This window comes from Camarhynchus parvulus, chromosome 9 (assembly GCF_901933205.1).
Source record: "Camarhynchus parvulus chromosome 9, STF_HiC, whole genome shotgun sequence".
In the NCBI taxonomy this organism is placed as follows: Eukaryota; Metazoa; Chordata; class Aves; order Passeriformes; family Thraupidae; genus Camarhynchus; species Camarhynchus parvulus.
The window spans coordinates 12404827-12424871 of record NC_044579.1 but is presented as its reverse complement, the minus strand read 5'-3'; the positions used below and the strand labels follow the sequence as shown (position 1 = coordinate 12424871).

Below are 20045 nucleotides of genomic sequence, written 5' to 3'. Positions count from 1 at the left end.
GAGCAGAAGAATCATAAAGAGCTCTAAAGACTAAGGTTGGTGATAAATGAGTAACTATTTCTTTCATGGAAAGCTGTAGAGAATTATCCCCTCCCGATCAATTTTCTGTACAGGTAATGTAGGTCTGATTGGGTCAGAGTGAGTGAAAGTGATAAATTGCCACTCAACATCTTTCCCACAGAGCTGCAGAAAATGTGTTTGGCATCTATTAATACTGTTTGGAGCTTGGCTAATATGGGACACACTCTGCACAATCATAGGGAAAAACCTTATGTCAACAGAGAATCTGGCTGATCTCCCTGCCACTGCCGGAAGCTCTGAACAGAGACTTCCACTGTCCACTGATGGTCCTGGAATTAACCCCATTTCTGGTAGGTCCTTAGCCAATCCACTCAACACAGCCCCAGAAATGCATTTTACAGAAAATGCTTCTCCAAAGAAAATCATCAAGTTCAAGACCTGTCAAAAACTACATAGTCTGCCATTTTGTCCCTTTTCATTGAAAGGAAACAGGAAGACAGGGTCCAATTTAAAATTACACTTTCATTTGCATGTATAAGAGAAAGAAAGGCCACACATCCACTAACCCACTCCAATTAGCCCAGCAGCACTCAGATTAAACTATTCCTCACACATGACTGATCCATCTGGTTTTGATCACTGGTGAAACTGAACCCACGTGGTAACACGCACCAGTAAAAAGACATATCATTCTGTTTTGCAGAGGAAGTGGGGGGAAGAAATATCAACTTTACTAAAAATAGCACAGGATGTGAACAGAACATACTGGCCAGAACCAAACATGCCACAAAGGGCAGGAAAATAAATTTATCGGAATATGAAATATTTTGCTAATTTTAACTAAGTGTTAACAACTCTCCAGGGACTATTCTGACTGTAACTATGTTATTTGGGATGATGTCACAGGTTTTACACCAACTGCAACGTGAACTCTTGATACTCAGCACTTAGTACTATGGTGCAGTTGACAAGTTCCATCAGCTTGATGAACTTGGAGATCTTTTCAACCTTAATGATTCTATTATTCCATTCTATGATCCAGTATTAGGCAGCCACTGTGTAAGACTGCAGGCGGCAAATACACAGCTACAAACACAGCTGGGGGCCAGGTCACAGCACCCAGCAGTTCCACCATTAGTTACCCCAGTTAACTTAAGTGTGTGACTCTGAGGCAGAATATAGCACACATTTGGTGGCTCTGACATTCACAAATCAAGTCACAGCAAGGCAGTGATCTGCAGCTTTTCTGTGCCTTCTCCCCAGAAGTTCATATTTTGGCCTTAGCTTCCCATTAGGTCACCTTATGCTTTGCTCATTTTCAGCAGACAAATCTGGCTTTATCAATGAAATTCTCACCAGAAGGCACTCACTAGCACTGCTGATCAAATTACACAGATGCAGAGAAGAGCAATCAAATGTGGTATTATCATCCATGCAGCTTGCAACATAAGCCAAAGAATATATGGGAGAATTTTAAGCAGGAAAGGACATTGTGCTAGCAGGTAAGCTTCTAGTACAGAGACACTGAAAGAAAACCTGGAGAGGACGCAAAAGTTCATCAAGAAGTCACAATGCCTCAAACTCTAGCATTACTTTCAAAAAACATGGAAATTTCACATGCAAAGCTGATAGGTAACCTATTCTCAAATTAAAGCACATGAAACTCCATGTATACACAAGAAAATGCCTTCTTACCACACATGCCCAAAAACCAGATCATGTTGCCCAGAAATCTTGTGGAGTCTCCATCCTTGGAGATGCTGTTCAAAACTTGGCTGGGCAAGGCCTGGGCAACCTGCTTTGTGCTAGCCTGTTAATGTCTGCCTGATACAGGTCAACCAAGGACTGAGATAAAGAATTTCAGTTTTTCCTCTCTGATTTATACTGCTCCTTTAATCAGATAGAAAGGGAACTTTCTGTTTTCTTGATTAAGAATTACTTCAAAAAGTTGCCATCTTTCTCATATGAAGCTATTGTTTAGTCAAATGCATTCAAACAGCCAATTAATTTCAGTGTTCTCAAACTCAAAAGGGATTAAGACCTGATGAAGTGCTTTAAAGACAATGTACTGTCCCTCTGCCAGATCTCCCAGGAGTGATATTGGAGATACCAGACCACTCACAGAGGAAAATGTCCCTTCAGTACAGATCACAGCTGCAAAGGCCCTTAACAAAGGCAACACTTAGAAATTTTTGATTCTTTAACACATAAAAAGGTAGCTCACATACAAAAGTGAATGAAATGCAGTTAAGTCCCAACAGTTGTGTAAGAGTTAAACATGAGCTTAACTCATGTTGTCAAACAACTGCTGACACATAATGGAAATTCAGAGAAGGCAACTTTTGCTCTTAATGATCCAGACACAACTGCCTCAAAAACCGTGCTAGAAATTAAACCTGTGCTTACAGTGCAGCCTGCTCTGAACTCTGCTTTGCTCACATATGGCCTCAGCATGCTTCCTGTCACTTTGAATTCTTCCAAGGACAGATGTGGGCTGTGCATTGAAGCAGGTTGTCTCTGTGTTCCCTGCTGCACTCAGAACAGCTGCATTACAGCTGCATAAAGCATTTACTGCAGGAGGAGAGGAAACAGCCAAATGCTTTTGATAATGGGACTGGGTCCCTGTCCTTTACAGGAAGGATGCCAGGCTACTTGTGGTAAACTTTGTAACCACAGAAAACAGAAAATTTGCTATCAGTAAGTGAATATATACAGCTTAGCCAAGAAACAGGGAAATAGGGAATTCAATGGTTGGCAAGCACTAAAATCTTTTCTTTCAGCATTTAGCAGAAGACCTAAGATGCTTAACTGGAATTCTTCAAGGAAAGTATGAATCACACTGCTTTAATAAAAAAATCAACTTGCAATTTCCTGGCTTCATGGGGAATAATAAAATATTCAGGTTTCTTTTTAATACATTTGATATGTTAGGGCATAATGGGGGAAAAAAAAGGATAACAGTTCAGGAATAACAGCTGTCATTCCCACAGATCCCTGTGTTGTAGCTGCTGACTTGAGAGAGTGAAGCCACCGAGTACAGCTCCATATCACAGCGACCCACCAGCTCATGTCCAGAAGTGACATAGCTCAGAGCATCTCTTTTCCTACCAGAGTTAGCCCAGAACCTAATCAGCCTTCCACACAAATCAAGAGATGCTAGTGAATGTTATAAAGGGCAAACAAAACTCAAAAGACAGATGTGTTGTTATGCAGCACAGCAGCGATGTCATTGCTGACATGTATGTTGCATCAGCACTCATCAATATTGGGCCTTTTTCCCCATTGCAAAGGTGCAACATACTCAGATCATGGAACTGCAAATACAGCAGTAAATGCAAAAAGCTTTTCACTTCTAGGTTTATGTCCCTGTTCATAGGATGTGTTTTCTTTATAAAGAAAATTATCTCACATATGTGAAGTTTCAGAAGTTCAAGTGCTCAGCACACTTAGAAAAAAATACTCTAATGTCACTCACATCTAGAAACCAAGATCCTTTTCTCTTAAAAAACTGTCCCCACATATGACAGCAAAAACTCTGTCTCCCATTCTCTTCCCTGGCCTATACACAGTAATGCCATGAAGGTCCCTGAATTAATTCTTCACACTCCGTAAAAAAAAATCAAAGGAAAAGTAGGTCCTTGTGCTATATTTTCAAGCCCACTGAAAACAGCTATTTCACTCAAAAACTAAGCTGTGAATACTCTAAAAAACACTGGAATTTCACAGAGGGTGTTTTATGTAATTTTACACGTAGCTTTTATTGATTCTTCAATGATTTTTTAAATGTGCCCAAAAAGTGAATTAATAAAGGGTTCAAAAGGAACATTCATTTTGTACAGACTTTCAGGAAAGTATTCTGACATTTTTCTCAACAAATGGAAACACTGTTCATGACCTGAGGGCTTTCTTTAAGGATCATAAATAGAACATTTCCTATTTGAATGGAACTAGAATTCCTAATAACATAACGACATTTTATACCTTCCCTCTTTCAATACCCATCTTTGAATCACTTCTGAAAAGCAACAATGTAATCCTTACAAATGCAGAACATTTTTCCTCCATTTAAAAGGAAGGATGAATAGAAATTGATGCCTTACCTCTAGCTTTTGTCACCACTATTCCTTTGCAGTTTCAGTCTCTCACATCTCTACGTAAGTTATATTGTCACTGACAGAAGTTCTGGCAACAACATATTCAGCAATAAAAAAATGTTTTAAAATAATGATTTCTTTTAAAATTTTAACACAAAATGCATTTTTATTATATGCTTTCTAAACTAGAAAATCAATTACATATTAGAATTTTAAAAAAATTTAAAACTTGCTTTTTAAAAAGCCCTATTACACTATACTTACACTTGACTTTGTTCAGGTATTATGTATTTGGAAATCGTAAAGCTCATTTCCTAGGATTGCAATGATATGCAGTTAAGAGAGGAGAACTTCCTTGTTAATTGCGTAGCCCAGTAATACTGGCTAATACTGAAAAAGCAATTCTTGAGAGGCAATTCAGCATTTTATGTGCACTAACATATTCACTTAAAATCTATTAAAATGTAAAATGTTAAAAACCTGAAATACAGACTCCAGTACTCTCACATGAAGTTCAATCCAGACTAAACTTCATGTGGACATATCTGTAAAGCTCCAGTGCAAACCAGCTCTCTGCAGGGCTGCCCAGCCAACTCCACTGTCAGGGCCCATCACAGCCCTGAGCACCTGAAAGCTTTGGTACTGGCAGCCTCAGCTTTGCAAATGTTTTTTCCTCTCTCAGAACAACTCTGAGTCTGGGAATCGTTAATTACCCTCAGATTTGTCTGAGGCCCTGGCTCATTCTCTCATTCTCAGTTCCACAGTGTCACCAAGGAGGGAATTGTGCCACTGCTTAGGGACAGCTCCAGCCTGCCCAGCACTTGGCCCAGGCAGGAGGACAACTCAGAGAGCAGAGGAACAGCACCACTCCTGCACAGACATCAAAGTGATTTGTTTTCTAGCAGGGAATGACTCACTCTCACGCCTGTTAAAGTTCAATTAAACATCTTTAGGGGAAAATTTATGATTAAACACAGAATCAACACTGTTGATGGATACCACATATTTATCCAGGCTTCTGGGCCTCTTTTAATATTTAATTTTGCTTTAATGACCATTATGTGTCTAGAACCTGAATTACTGACAAATTAGCTAGAATCTTCCCTCACTTTTCATATCCTTCCAGGTTTCTGCACTCTTCTGAAACAATGCCTTTCCTGTGAAACTCTGTAAACCAAGAAATATTTGCTGGCCATCATGGCCTTGGATTTTGAGAAAAATTCTGTCCTGCACATGATTATGGACAATTATCCTGAGGAATTTCTGGAATCCCTTTCAAAATGTTCTCACTACTTTTTGTGACACTGTTTGGCTCAGCTTCCCTAACTCACTTTGAGGTGTAACTCAGGATTCAGTGCTGCTTCCAAAGGCATTTCAAGAATTCTCCTGGCATGCCACCATGTTACATGTTTCGTTTATGGAGAAATAAGTAGATAAAGTTCATTAAAACACATGCAGTACTTTAGCACTATGCACACAGATCTCACTGAACCCCTTGGGAGATAAAACTAAGTTCCTGACAAGACCGCATCCTATAAAACAATTGAACAAAACACTCACCATGACTCACAGAGTGAATGTGAGAGATCTGAGCAACTTTTAAAAATCTCTGCTGAATCTCCCACTGGCAAGCTCAGACACCAGCACACATCTACCTGCTCCTGGCATCTGTGCAGGATGGACTTCGTAAGATTGTTACTTGAAGGCTTTTTCACATTAATATGTGGATTCAAACAGCAAATTCAGCTGGGAATTTAAAGTAGAAGCAAAAGTGCAGATTTAATGGGAAGAAGCTCTTTCCAGTTCATGGAAACATACTCCTCCTCTTACAGGAGTAAATTCACAGAGCGGAAAAAATGCTACAAAATCCAAACCACAAGCCAGTCCTTTGCCAACCTGCACAATCTCTCAGTTCTACAGTGCTTGGTGTTGTGAGGTATCCTACACATCAGCGACCTTAAGGCTCTCCTAATCTACTGCTTCAGGGCTTGTAGAAGACCATTTAATCAGTCACCAGACACCTTTGTTTCAAGCAGAATTCTAAGATGCAAGAGGTTCTTCAAGAAATGCAGACACTGCCTTAGCTGCACAGTGAAATGGGACGTTTTCAGAACACGTAATTCCTTCCACAACAGCTCCTCAGCTAACTGAGAATCTCAGCAGCCCCCACCAATCCTGGAGCCAGACACGGCTTCTCACGACACCTTGTGGCAGCAGCACCAGCTGACAGGGCCTTTGTCTTCAAAAAAGTTACTAAAGATGTGAAACAATGATATTGCAGAAAATCAAACACAAACCAAAAAGCACCAGCTTACAATCAATTAATCTGAAGAATAGCAACAATTTTCAAAACAGGAATATTGCCCATAAAAATAAAGATACAAAGCATAAAATAATAGAAGCATTATTTTAAAGTAATAAAGTCAGAAAACTGAAACAATCTAATGCAATTTGAAGAGCATGTGAGCGATAGATGTACAACTATAATAATAATGCAAGTATGAACTATTAACACTTAACATATTATTACATATTATAACTATTTCTTACCTCTTTCTAATTGGAAAATCAGAATTTTCTTTGCACCTCCAGGAAATGCTTCAGGAAGACACTGGTTGAGAAGGGAAAAGCTTCATTGTCCAGAAACACAAAGACAAACTGACTCAATTAGGCTAATTTATTCTGATATTTATGTTGCATGCAAGTGGATAAACAGCAAAATAGCGAATCTTACTTCCCATTTATTTTCAAATTATGTTTTAAGAAAATGCCTTTTAACTATACCTGAAAAAACAAAAATTGTGGTTCAATACTATTCTACTGCAAACACGTCAGTCCCAGAAGAATTAATAGATGGCCCACCTTGAAAAGGAAATCAGAGATAGCTCTAATTAAATAAATTAAACCCAACAAAATTATTTAATATATAGTCTTATTTACACAAACATTCTCATCAAGGCACACAAGAAGGATATTTTCTCAATCATTAACTGAGTATAAACACACTGTTTTTTGAAGGAAGGTATTTCACTTTCTCTCTATGCAACCTGGTACCTGAAATCCTGACTCAGCCCCTCACACAGCTTCTGGAACAGGGGCAGTTTTTCCTGTTCAGGGCAGAAAAAAATTGGCTTTGCCTCGACTTGGTTGCAGGTTAAAAGAATAAAATACAAACAGATTTTATGTAGTCAGAGATGAGCACTGGAGGACAAAAAGAAAGCTTCTGGGAGGAATATTCAAGCAGAACTGTAACTCTTATTGAACAGTCATTAAAGGGTTTTCAAAAGCATTGGCTGTAGCATCCTCAAAGCAATAAAACCCTACACCAGGAATAATTCATATTTGTTCTTCAGATGTGAAAAATAATAATCTATACTTCACTCATGTCATGCACACTGAGATTACTGCACCTACTTGTGTGTCTTCCTTACTCTCAATGTGTTGAGAAACACATTAGAGTTAGCAAAGACAGCCCTGCCAGCAGCAGGACTGAGGACACCAAGCATCTCATCCACCACAGGATCACACACAGCATCAGCACCCTATGAATCAGACAAAAAATTCCTAGCATTAAAAAAAAGGGCATTTTCCCAAAGGGATACTCAGAAACAACAGACATTTTAAGTCTGCAAAGTCCCTGAAGGACTACTGTGATTCCAGAGAAACAAAACAGACATTTTAAGCCCTGCCTAACCTCTTGTCAAGCTGCAGACATTTGCCTTGTTTGCAATACAGAACTTTAATTTATAACCTGCTAGAGACCAAAAAACAGAATTTTGGCCCAAGATTTGCTGGCACAGTTAACACAAACTACTATTTATGTGACGTTGTGAAGTGTGGATTGGCCATCTGAAGCATGGATGGAGTCAAGCCTCCCCCAGTACCATGGGTGTGCTTTGGCAAGACCCAAAGAGGCTGCTGGGAGCAAGGAGAGAAGGTACCACAGACACTGCAAATGGCAATATCCAGTGGAAAAGGTAACCAAGCTGAAGAGAGAAACAGCCATGGGCTACAAACCTGCAAATCCTGACCTCCATTTGCCTCCACTCTGAGAAATGCTCTACAGACTTCTCTTGGATGAAAATCAGGTTTTTGGTCATTTCTCCAACCAATTCGAGGCAAAATCTCCACAGAACAACTGCAGCCCCTGCCCTATACCGCTGCCAGCAGCCACCCCCGCTGGTGGCAGTGTCACCCCCAGGGGCCACGGACACCTCACCTGTGCTGCCCCTGGGGGCTCCACGCTGAACTTCATCCTCCTGCTGCAGGAAACATTCACATCTCACCTCATCTGATACTCCAACCTGCAAAGAGCTTGGCTTCTTTTTTTTTTTTTTTTTTTTTTTTTCTGTAAAGAACCCAAATAGACACTCAAGTGACCTTCAGGTGAAAACTAAAATAACCTTGGAGAATGATTATTACCTCAGTGAAGTAAAGCACATCTTTGTCTCAGAAAGCAGTTGGGGAGCAGAGTGGCAGGAAGGTCATCCTCATAAATTGTGGAACCCTGACACAAGAACTGATCTCTCCTGCTTTCAGAAAGGAGTTTCTCAAGATCAGCAAACTTTCTTCTCATGTAAGCATCCTCTACTGGCAGGGGTGCAATATACTTAGTATCTTTGTGCAGTTTCACAGTCTTAAATATAAATAGTATTATTTCATGGATTCAAAATCACAATGTTTTGAAGCCCAGGACACTTCTCTCCACCATCTCCACCAATTTTTTGATGCACCACATACAGCGGCAAGGCCCTAGACTTACCTGAAAGTCCCAAATACACTCAGCTAGGAGAGAGTGCAAAGAATAATGCACACCCTAATTTGTCTTGATTTATGTGCTTTGGCATAAGGTACAACCTGTGCTTTAACTCAAACACACAAGAGTTTATGAGCAGGTCAGTCCCTGTGGACTGCATTCCTTTGACTAAGACTGTCTTTCCTCTACAGATGAAACCATGTAAATTTTATCCATTTTCATCATTTTTTTTTCCTTCACAAGAAGCCTAATCTGACAAGATGTGGAACATGAGGTGCTGGATATTAGCTTAAATAGTTCTAGTATTTTTTCTTATTCTCTGTGTAGAAAGGACTGTTAATACCAACAGTTGTTGTGTCTGCACCAACCTGAGCAGGAACTTGTCTGCTGCACAGGGCAATGTAGTAACACACAGACCACCTTGGAATGAGCCTGCCCTAGGCACTGCTAACAAGATTATTGTGTCAGTCTTTGAAGACAAATGTCTCTAATGCTTTTACACTCCACTGATTTTACCCTGTAATTCCCAGACTCAAATGTTATGAATACAAATCTTATTTGCAGCCATTGCTGCCTAAGAGAGGTATGTAAATCACCCCATGAGCCTGCACCAGTCTGAGGAAGAGACTGAAGCTATCACTGCTTTTATTTCCAACAGCCTCCCTTCCATCAAGGTATATCTAAGTTTCCAGTCATATTCTTAGCTGCTGGTTTTTTATGAATACAATTCCATAAAAGTAGCTAATTATGATGCACAAGTACTTAGAAATGCTAACACAGAGCTTGAACTTCCATGAAAGTGTTTGTAATTGTGATGAAGTAGCTTGTCCAAGAAGCATGGGAGATTCTGTCCTTCCAAGACAACCTAATCACAATGCACCAGCGTGCCAGAAAGCTGAAGAAGTCCCCAGAGAACTCTCAAAGACTTGATTCAGCTCCTTCCATTAAGCACTAGGTTCAGCAGACCCAGATGCAATTTCAATTAGGGAAGGTAACAATCAAACCACGTTCAATTTCTTTTATACTGAGCTTTTGAGATTCTAAGAGTTCACATGACATACCATGTGGTTTTAAATCTCACTGTGATTGGGAGTGGTATCTCTCAAAACAGAAAATCTTACTTTAAAACTTAAAAAATACTCTTTCCAGACCCATTGCACATCAACAGCAAAGAATAGTGATTGTTGTGACAGACAATCTTATTACCAATTCCATCTCATTTGAGAATGACTTTTTGAGAAGTACTGGCAGTACTTACAATAAAAAACAATTTTAGATCTCATTTTTATAAGGAAGATCAGCTTGAAAATTACTTCTTACACAGCAAAGACTTTCACATTTACTTCACTATCAAGAAACAATTTTTGTCCTGTAATCCAAAGAAATTCAAACCAGAATGAAGAGCATTAACCAAACACCTTTCAGAATCCAAGTAAGAACAGAACAAACCCTGAAAATCCAGCCAAAAGGAAAGAATATTAATTCTATCTTAAAAGAGAGTAAAACAAAGGACCAAGAGTCTGAATACAGTTTCTTTAGTTCACTGATTCTGTTAAAAAAAAAGTAACAAACCATTTTAATGTTGCAGCTTTATTTAAAAGAAAGTGACTTTAAAATTTTTGGTAACATACTTTTTATACAAAACTGATACAATGAAAAATAAACTGCAGCAGTGTTCTAGAGCAGATTACAGGCTGTAAACTCATAGTCAAATGTACTATATTGGAAAAGGTAATTTTGTTCAAAGCTTATTTGCAGACCAGCACCAAGTGATTCCAAAAGTTTAATTTTACTAGACATGCCAAAAACCCTCAAACTCACACTTCCTAAGTAAGGACTTGCTCAATCTCACTTGTCTTCCAATTTACAGTACAGTAACAGTTGTGATTAACTGTATGCAAGAAACACATCAAAATTTCCTACAATACCTCCAGTGAGTAAAGTTCAACTTTTGTACACCTTTGAAAGTTTCTAAGGAGTCATGAACAAGGTATTTGCACAAAACTTTAGTAATTGCCATTTACATGGAACTCAGAAGTCCACGAAGAAATTTCAAAGCCCTCTAACAGTTCTTTTTAAACTATTTCGTTTCAGCAGGTCAATTTCCTTGATCTTGGGATCACATTTTTTAAAACTACATTTGCAGTACATCAACATTCCAACATATCAACAAGCAGTATGAATAGGATCCAGCAGGGAAAGAGAAACACCAAAACACAAGCTAAACAATCCTGAAATCCTTTTACCATTCTTATCACATGCTCAGTAGAAAGCAAAACTCCTCCCAAAACTCTTTTATTTCTATTTTTAAGTTGTCTGAAATCAAGTTTCTCAAATAGAAAACCTGTTTTGGGAAGAAACTTTTCATTATAAACCCAGTTCCTCAAACATCCCATTCTGGGGGTAACTTGGCTTCATGCAACCCTTACAGGCACAGGGAAGATAGTGCCCTCAAATATTAAAGCTGTACAGATCTACCAGATTGGGGCAAAATACTAATACTCAAACTGTGAAATAGCAGTACTGTAATTCTTGTATTTGCTCTTCTCTGTCATGCAATCACAACTGTACTTTGTAGAAGACAGCAGAGGTCTGTTTCCTGCTCTCTGCTTCTCACTTCATGATTCCTGAACTCAAACTGATTTGTTTTATTATGGCTGTTCATGTAAACCTCCTAGGAACAGCATCAATGGAAAACGATGCTAATCCCGTAATGCCAGAAAACTCAAAAGTCTTCTCTAGAAATTGAAAAATGTCCTTATAAATTCCACTTCCTTTTCAGGCTCTTTGCCTTTCCTCTATGAAACATCCACCAATCATCCTTTATCACTGCTCTCCACCCTGTGATCCCAATGTAAACAAAACCCAGTAGAATAATCAAGTTTTGCCAGAGAACAAAAAAAGCACCATAACATTACATCTTTCCTCTTTTCAGTAAGTTATAGCAGCATTTTGAGACCAAAGCCTCAGCATTCTAATGCTTAAAGCTTTGCTCCCAGGTCCTCTGCAATGCTTTGGATCCTGGTATTAAAACAAAGAGGTATTGAACATAGGATGTGCCCACAGGAACGTGGATAGGAGTTTCTGTGAACTGCATGTAACAGATCTGCTTTTTGCCTGGGGACATTTACTATGCAGATTTGCTTCTCCTGTGAGGCTGAGGAGTCACTGGCACTGAACAGTTTTGCCATAGCCACCTCTTCCAGCATCGTAGTCTTGCCGATACTCATCTCGGACCTAACAAAGGAGGGGGAAAGGGAAGTCCAGAAAAGACAAGGAAAAACAATTTCTCAAAAACTGTTGCAGCATTAGAATACAGTCATACTGACATCATAACATGTAATTGGCTACATGGACCTGTCTGACCAAACAGAAGGTAAAGTGCATCATGCAGAAGACCAGAATACATAAACCAGCTTCTTCTTTCATCATGTCTCTAATCACCACAGCCCAAGCAAGGATGGCCAGCCTTGGGCTTTGGCAGTACAAGCCACTGCCACCTGCTCCACTTGGGGTAAGCCAACTGCTGTCCTGTGTGCTCCTAACAGCCAACACCTTACATTTTCTGGGCTTACTTAAAAACATTATCCCCACAGGCAGCCAAGAGTTGTTTCTGCAAGTACTTCTAGTGAAATTTAGGAAGTAGTTATTTATTCCTAGTGGATTATATTGCCATTGATCTTGGTCTTCCAGTGTTATCTTAAACTATGACTCCTAAGCTGCTATTTCTGAAATTTTTCTGTGTTCATTCAAAATCAAGAAGTTTGGCAAAGTCACCATTCCCTTAAAACCCAAGGCTGTACAACAACCTACCTGCCCCCCTGATCGTCCACGGCCATACTGCCTGCCCTCCTTAAACCCTGCATCCCAGTCTGTCCTTATGATCCTGTCATCCAGTCTGGTCCCGTTGATGTAGCGCATTGCATTTTCAGCATCTCCTCTGGCATAATATCTTAGGAATACATTAATGAAAAAAACAGACTTCTATTTTCACCACATGGGAAAATGAACAATATCAAATGGGCTAGAAAACCAAGTCTTTGCTTGAACCACTTTTATGAGGCTACACCATCTAAGAAAACTGCTAGTGAAAGGGTGAAACATGCAACAACTCAAGCATTAAAAAGTTTGTCAATCATGCCGACATTTAACAGAACAAAGCTCTATTGCTAAAGAGTGGGAAGCCCCAGGCATGCTCTGTTCATGCTGCAAACTTTCACCAGTCTGGTGAGTCCACTGGAAGCAGTAGCAGAATGATCCTCAGAAACATGCACATAATGAAGTCACACGACAGGGATAAAAGATGCCAACGGAAACTTTACATGTGTGTTTGTATGAAAAGAAAGACCTTTTTACCTCGGCACAGAGAATATGAATTTACTACAGAGGTCAACTACCCAAGAGGTGTCTGGGTTAAAGTATCAAAGTGAAAGCAATCTGCTAACCCCACCCGACATGCAGTGTATTGCCGAATAAAGAATCACGGTTGGAAAAGAGCTGTAAGACCACCACGTCCCACCGTGAGCCCAGCATTGCTCTCTCTCGCCAGGGTCTCCCACAGCCGCTTTAGCAAATGATTAATTTTATCCTCGGAGAACTCCCCCTTAACTCAGAGCCTGCAGTGCAAAGCAGTTCACCCACACCCTGACGGCTCCCGCCGCGCTGCTCAAGGATACTCCACGAAGCAGAAGCCGCAGGCCGTTTTCTTCACTTTGTCCAGCCCCATGATGACCTTCTTAATGTCGCCGCTTTTGCCGAAGAGCTCGTGGATCTGCTCCTCCGTGGTGTAGAAGGAGAGGTTCCCCACGTACAGTGTGCAGCTCTTCCTCAGCAGGCGCTCCTGGTCGTACCGCGTCCCCTGGGCCGCAAGGACACAGCGTTACCTCGGGGCCCGGCCCGGCCGGACCGCGCGGCGCCCGCCCCCGGCCGCGGCTCACCCGGAAATGCTGGTCCCGGTACTGGCTGAGTTCGGCGTAGGAGTCGCTGCGCAGGATGCTCAGCGTGCCGCCGGAGCTCATGGCGGCGCCGCCCGAGGCCAGCCTAGGCCAGCCCAACCCCGCACCGCACAGCCCGGTCCGGCCGCGCCCAGCACTGGACAGACCGACACCGCCCGGCCCGGCCGCACCTCGCCGCCTTCCCGCGCCCCGCGCACGCGCTGCGCGGCCGCCGGGCGCGCAGCCAATGGCGAGGCGGTGCGCCGCTCTCGCGAGCGCGGCGGGGCGGGGCGTGCGGCACCTCTCGCGAGAGCCGCGGGGCACCCAGCGGGCGGGGGCGCCCGGGTGCCGGGTCTCGCGAGAGCGGCGGCCATGGCGCTGCTGCGGGCGCTGCTGCTGCTGCTCTCTAGCCCGCGGTTCGTGGAGCGGCTCTCGGAGTCGCGGCCCATCCGCGCCGCCGCCCGGGTCACCGCCAGCGCCCTCACCCGCGGCCAGCGCGACCTGGCCCCGCGCCTGCTTCGCCTGCGCGACGCCTTCCTCGCCGAGCTCAAGGACGGCGCCCGCGCGCGGGGGTGGCCGTGGCCGCGCGGGCCGGGCCGCGGCGGCCGCCCCGGGTCAGCGCCGTGATCGCCGCTTGGAGCGGGAGGCAGCTGCGGACAGCGCCGGGGAGGAAACGGGAACCGCCGCCGCTTCCCTACGCCGAGCGCACGGAGCGCGTGGAACCGGCGGGTGAAGGGCCCCGGGAGCAGGTGACAGCGGGGCCCCGCGGCCGCTGCGGACCCCGGCGGTGGGCGGCATGCGGATGGCGAGCGGATGGCGAGCTGCGGACTGGACGGTGCGTTCCTCATCGCGTGGCCTGGAGCGACTCCTCGGGAGAGCATGAACACGGGAAGCTGCTCCTCATCGGTTTCATGGATTTCCATTTCAAAGACAGTATACTTGTCCCACGGTTCTCAGGAACAAGCAGACTCACTTTCTAATCACCCACAATGCTGTGACGATTGTCACTTTAAGCGCCTGATAAGAAACTTGAAATAAAATCACAATTCTCACAGGAGTACCTGTAACAATGTCTGTGTATACAGGAGTAATACTCTATATTTGATACAGTTTTGTTACAAAAAGGGGTTTCAGTGATGATGATGAACAGGATAACGAACATCTTACAGGAAGGTAAAAGAGATTCAGCAGCTATCCTAAAAGCACACCTCAAGTCTATTGTAGCAAGAAGTGTTTAAAGGGAAAAAATGGCCAATAGAGCCACCCTGCATATAAATGGAAATACAGCTATATATGGAAAATGATGTATCCATCACATATAATGCCTAGGGCAGGTTTGCTTAAGACACTGTATCTGATGCCATCTATGACACTACAGCAGTTAACCTTCCTTCAGAGCATGTTTCACTGTTTGATCCAGCTGAGTAGAGGCTCAGTTAACTGGGGAGGGTCATTTCCACTCCTTTTATCATCCCACAGTAGAAGAACCTTATACTTTGTCTGAGATACAGTTTCCTGCATTGCTGGTAAAGTTAAACCTCCAGCACGGATGGAGAAACTGCATCCACAGTGTAAATTCAAAGGTCTGGCTGGCAAAACAAAAGCAGTATATTGTGAATCTGAGCTGGTGTTTGTAGTCCAGGTTCTGTTTCTGGCTCTCTCCAAGTTACCTGTGCGGTGGAAGAGAAGTCATCATCCCATGGGAATGGTGCTCCATTGCATCCCCCAAGAGTTTCAAGATGTACCCCACTCAGACTGCCAGAATTCCTAAGTTTTATGAAAATAATTTCAAGATTTAAGTTGTTTAAGAAAGCTGAAAATGGAAAGCAGGATATGGAGTACTAGCTGTGGCACACAGTTGTGTCATCCCAGTGTAAGAGAGCAAAAAGAAAATTAACTTGGAAAATGCATTTGCTGTCACAATGCTTTCACAATTACTTACACTATTTTGTGAGTCACCAGTACAAAGACAGGCACCTTCTCTCCCCTGCCTCCCCTCAAACACACCCAATTAATTTACAGGCAAGCCAGCAGTGAAGAGTGAAGGATGTGGGATGAACATACAGGCAACACAAGACAAAATGCTTTACAAGAGAAAGACAGCTATGTTCCCTAAACCTCTAGGTCATACCTATAGCTTGGAAAATATAGGCAAATCATTCATACGTTCATTTTTCCTAGATTCTCCTGAGAGCCTGGCATCAACCTGTATTATTCTTGTCTCTGTTGAAAGCCTGGCTCTTAAGACCTTATGTAAGGTTGTGTGGGTGAAGAACTGCCAAAAGCATTACCACCTTTGTGAGCAGAAATAATTCAAGTGTCAGATTTGTTTCAGAGAGAGAGGCTTGATCTACAATGCATGTGCCAAGTCAGGATCTTTTGGATCCAGAAGTTCACGTAGGCAAAACCAAATATTGTAGGTCATGCTGTGCTATTGAGCATATACATCATTGTCAGCTGAAGCCCAGTTGCTGGTGTCCAGTTTAAAAAGAGACTGCTCTCCAGTGGAAAGCCAGGGTAGGAGCTGTCCTTCCCACTGAGCTGATTTAGTGCACGGGGAGGGGGCGCAGGGGATGCGGCTCCTCCCTCGAGGTTGCCCTCCCTCCACGGCGGCAGAACCTGTGCTGAGCCCGTTCAGAGATGCATCTGGTGCAACGGCACGAAGGATCAAATCCCTCCCAGTTACGGCTTTCTGTCTGCGCAGCTCCTCCATCCAGCTCCCGCAGGACCTGCCGCGCGCTCTGCCGGGGTGACAGTCGGGACAGAGCAGCGACAGCCGCCAGACGAGCGGCGGGAGAGCGCTGGGGAAGGAGAGCCCGAGCTGCAGCCGCGGAACAGCGCGCACGCTTAATGCCACGGCGGGGCTGCCCTCCCGAGCTGCCCGGGGCGGTTCACGAGGATGGAACTGTGGCAAGGAAGGCTAAACAGGCAAAGCTTGGATTTTAGGATTTAGCACAAGCTCTTGGCCTGAAGCATCCTCCATGTTCTAAATCAGATTCTGCCAGATCAGTGCTGGGGATTTTTCAAGACGGACCCACCCAATGCAGTGGTGACTGCAGTCTGGTCTAATGAATTTTTAAGAACATAAAATAAAAGATTACTGAGTCAGACCAGCTTTTGTCTAAGCCTGTAACCTCTCTCCAGCAGCTGAATTAATGCCTGTTATCAGTAAACACCCCACAGTCCCCAAACCCTGTCAGATTATTAGAGCTTTCAAAACTAAATCTCGCAGGGAAACCGCTAAGCTTCAATCAGAGTTTTGGTGGGCTCTGATTTCATCCCCTCTCAGGAGCAGAAGTACAAAAGTTCACATGAAACACCACAGGGCTGAGTAAGTCAAATTTTAAGCAGGTTCTACCCAGAACTGGCTACCCTAAGAGTGTGAGGAATGGGAATAAAAAGATGTGGGAGAGCTCCCAGTGCCATTGCTGATGCTGAAAGGGGGTGTATGAAAGAGGAAGGTCTCACACCACCATCAGACAGCACCCAAATGAAATAAAAGACTAAAACTTTGTTCTAAAATCTAAAGGCTCTGATGATCTCTGTTTAGCTCAAGGATGTAAAGTCCTAACTGACTCCTCCAATTTCCACTGGATAGGACAGGTATTTGTGGTGGGTCTTCCATTGATAAGTGAGGAAATATCAAAGTCTCATTCTTGAATGAGACACCACATTTTGTAACTGTGGCTCTGACAGTACCAGGGATTATAATAAAGATGTGACAGTTGCTGCAGGTAAAATTGCTTGCTCGCTGTTCTAGTGTCTGGCAGAGGGTTTCTTCTCCAGCCCCAGCCATGTCAATGACTTCCACATGCACATCTGTCTTCTTGATATTGAGCAGAGACCTCGGAGGCATGTAGGTGTGTGCAAAGAGCAGAGTGTAGTGCTGCGGGTGGCTTGAGGACGCTGGAGAATGGATGAGCTGCTCCAAGTGAAACAAACAGGGAATGAGCCCTCCCTGGTGTAAGCACCCAAACAGAAGTGCCCCCAGAAGGTTGAACAGAACAATGAGGAGCTTCCATTTCTCAGCTCTGCTTGGTGATGCGCTGAACAGGACCAATGGCAGGATGAGAGGGATGAGAAACCGAGGCTCCTGGTGACTGAACAGGGAGAGAAATGCCAAAGGAACAAAATAAAACAGCAGCAACGTTGGACTGCCCTCAGAATGCACTGAGAGCCCAGGCAGCCCACGGTAACACCATCTGACCAGCATTAACTGATGGACATATTTCTTTAGCATTTTAAAGCCAGCACTGATGGCCAGGATATGTAAGATACCAAACAGCATCACTCCATTGACTGTAAAATGTGTAACTCGTGGGTGACTTCCATGCAGTGCAAGATTATGAGGATTAAGATTATAGCTGAGAAAATTGAAGGGGGTTACTACCATTTTGTCATGTAATTGAACGATTACATCAATTAGGCTGCTCTTATTAGTGCTGTAGAGGTTGTCTAAGCTCACGGAGGTAAAATAGAAGGTGTCAGCAGTTATGAAAACAAAAGCGGTAAAACATGCACATAGGATAAACTTCAAGAAGTCATTTATGAGAGTTTTAATGCTCTTTTGAGAGTCAACAGTTAAACTGGCCCAGTATAGCAGAGGCATTAGAGCAAATGCCAGAAAGGTTGGCCTGTTGAAAAACCCTGCAGTTGTTACGATGCCTAAGAGAGAGCTGCTTCTAGGCTCTGCTGAGCGGCCACTGGAATTCTTTGAAGAAACCAATACCATGAGAAGAGCAAAGAGAAGTCCTTCGAGTGTGTTGGTAAACGTCCTTGTATAAAACACCAGCGTGACATAGGATCCAGCAAGAAGCACCAGCGCTTTCCATGGATCTGCTCCCCAGAGAGGGGCCAATTGATAAACACTATAGTCGAGTATGAAAGAAAAGATTGTAAAGAGCAGGCGAGGAGATACAAGGAGAGTGTAGCTGTTGATGCAACTTGAACATATGGCCAACTGCTGCAAAGACTTGATCACCCAGTACGTAACTCCTGATGTCATTAATGGGAAAACAACTGTTCTGCAAGGAGAGTTGGAAAGGAACTCCCATGGATAATAGACCTGTAGATTTAAAATATCTCCTATAAAGGAAGAGAAAAATACATATAGATAATAAAAATACATATAGATAGTATATTTTATTCAGTAATTCAGCATTAGGGATACTACTTGGTATAAGAGGTATGATAATACAGAGCAGCTCCTAAACTTTTGAAACTGATGTCAGCCTTGATGTTTTTAGGAGCGTACCATTCATTTTTACAAAACATCGAGAAGCCTGTCACAGTAATGTGATTCGAAGCGCCACTCGCTGTGGCCAGCGCAGAGCAGGAACCCACCCACCGGGCCAGCGCTGCGGATCCTCTCCAGCCCGGCTTGCGGGACTCGCTGTGTGACAGAGCGGGATCCCTCCTCGGCAACACCCGCCTGGCCGGCGATGCCCGTGGCCGCGCCGCTTCCCGTCCCCTCGAGCCCGCGCGGGGCCACCCCGTCCCGGGCGCATCCCTTACCTGCCATGACCTCGGGCGCCTGGAAGAACTCGTCGGGGTGCAGGTACCCGCTCTGCGGCAGGAGGCACCAGCCCGCCCGCAGCGCCGCCAGCAGCGCCCACAGCGCCCGCGCCACCATGGCGGCCCCGGCCCCTCACGCCGCACCGCCAGGGGGCGCGCGGCGCACGGGCGAGGCGCCGCAGCGGGAGCCCGGCGCGCATGCGCAGCGCCCCCCGCCCGCTGCAATTGTCGGGCTCCCGGGATCAATGAGACGGGAAAGGGCTCTGTGATCACCGAGACCAGGCCACGGCCCAGCCCATGTGAGAAACACACCGCCGCACGGAGCGGCACGGTCGGTCTTCCCTTCAATGCCTCCAGGGACGGTGCCTCCACCACCTCCCGGGCAATCCATTCCAGTGTCTAATCACCCTTTCTGTGAATTCCTCCTGCTGTCCATCCTGACAGTTTGAGTTCTATGAGAGTGTTCTCTCGTCCTGTCACGGCCTGGAAGAACAGCCCGACCCCCACCAGGCTGCCCCCTCCTGTCAGGGAGCTGTACAGTGGGATAAGGTCACCCTGGAGCCTCCTCCAGGCTAAACACCCGCAGCCCCCTCAGCTGCTCCTCACAGGACTTGTGCTCCAGACCCCTCTCGGGTACAGCCCAGCACTTCAATGTGCTTTCTGAACCGAGGGGCCCAGAATGGCACACAGCACTCAAGGTGTGGCCTCACCAGTGCCAAGTACAGG

General features: G+C 44.2%; 2 protein-coding genes across 2 annotated transcripts; both read right to left on the bottom strand.

Moving 5' to 3' along the window:
• Positions 1-10445: 10445 nt before the first annotated feature.
• LOC115907038 (translation initiation factor IF-2-like) lies at positions 10446-14785 on the bottom strand. Its single transcript, XM_030954665.1, has 5 exons — positions 14165-14785; positions 13809-14108; positions 13548-13729; positions 12685-12823; positions 10446-12108 (listed from the first exon to the last, which is right to left on the bottom strand). The coding sequence occupies exons 1-5, from the start codon at positions 14726-14728 to the stop codon at positions 12037-12039; spliced, it is 1257 nt and encodes a 418-aa protein (XP_030810525.1). The 5' UTR covers positions 14729-14785; the 3' UTR covers positions 10446-12036.
• Positions 14786-16953: 2168 nt separating this feature from the next.
• Positions 16954-19446, bottom strand: PIGZ (phosphatidylinositol glycan anchor biosynthesis class Z). The gene is made up of 2 exons (XM_030954303.1): positions 19320-19446; positions 16954-18890 (listed from the first exon to the last, which is right to left on the bottom strand). Exons 1-2 carry the CDS (start codon positions 19435-19437, stop codon positions 17329-17331), a joined length of 1680 nt encoding a protein of 559 aa, XP_030810163.1. The 5' UTR covers positions 19438-19446; the 3' UTR covers positions 16954-17328.
• Between the last annotated feature and the right edge of the window lie 599 nt (positions 19447-20045).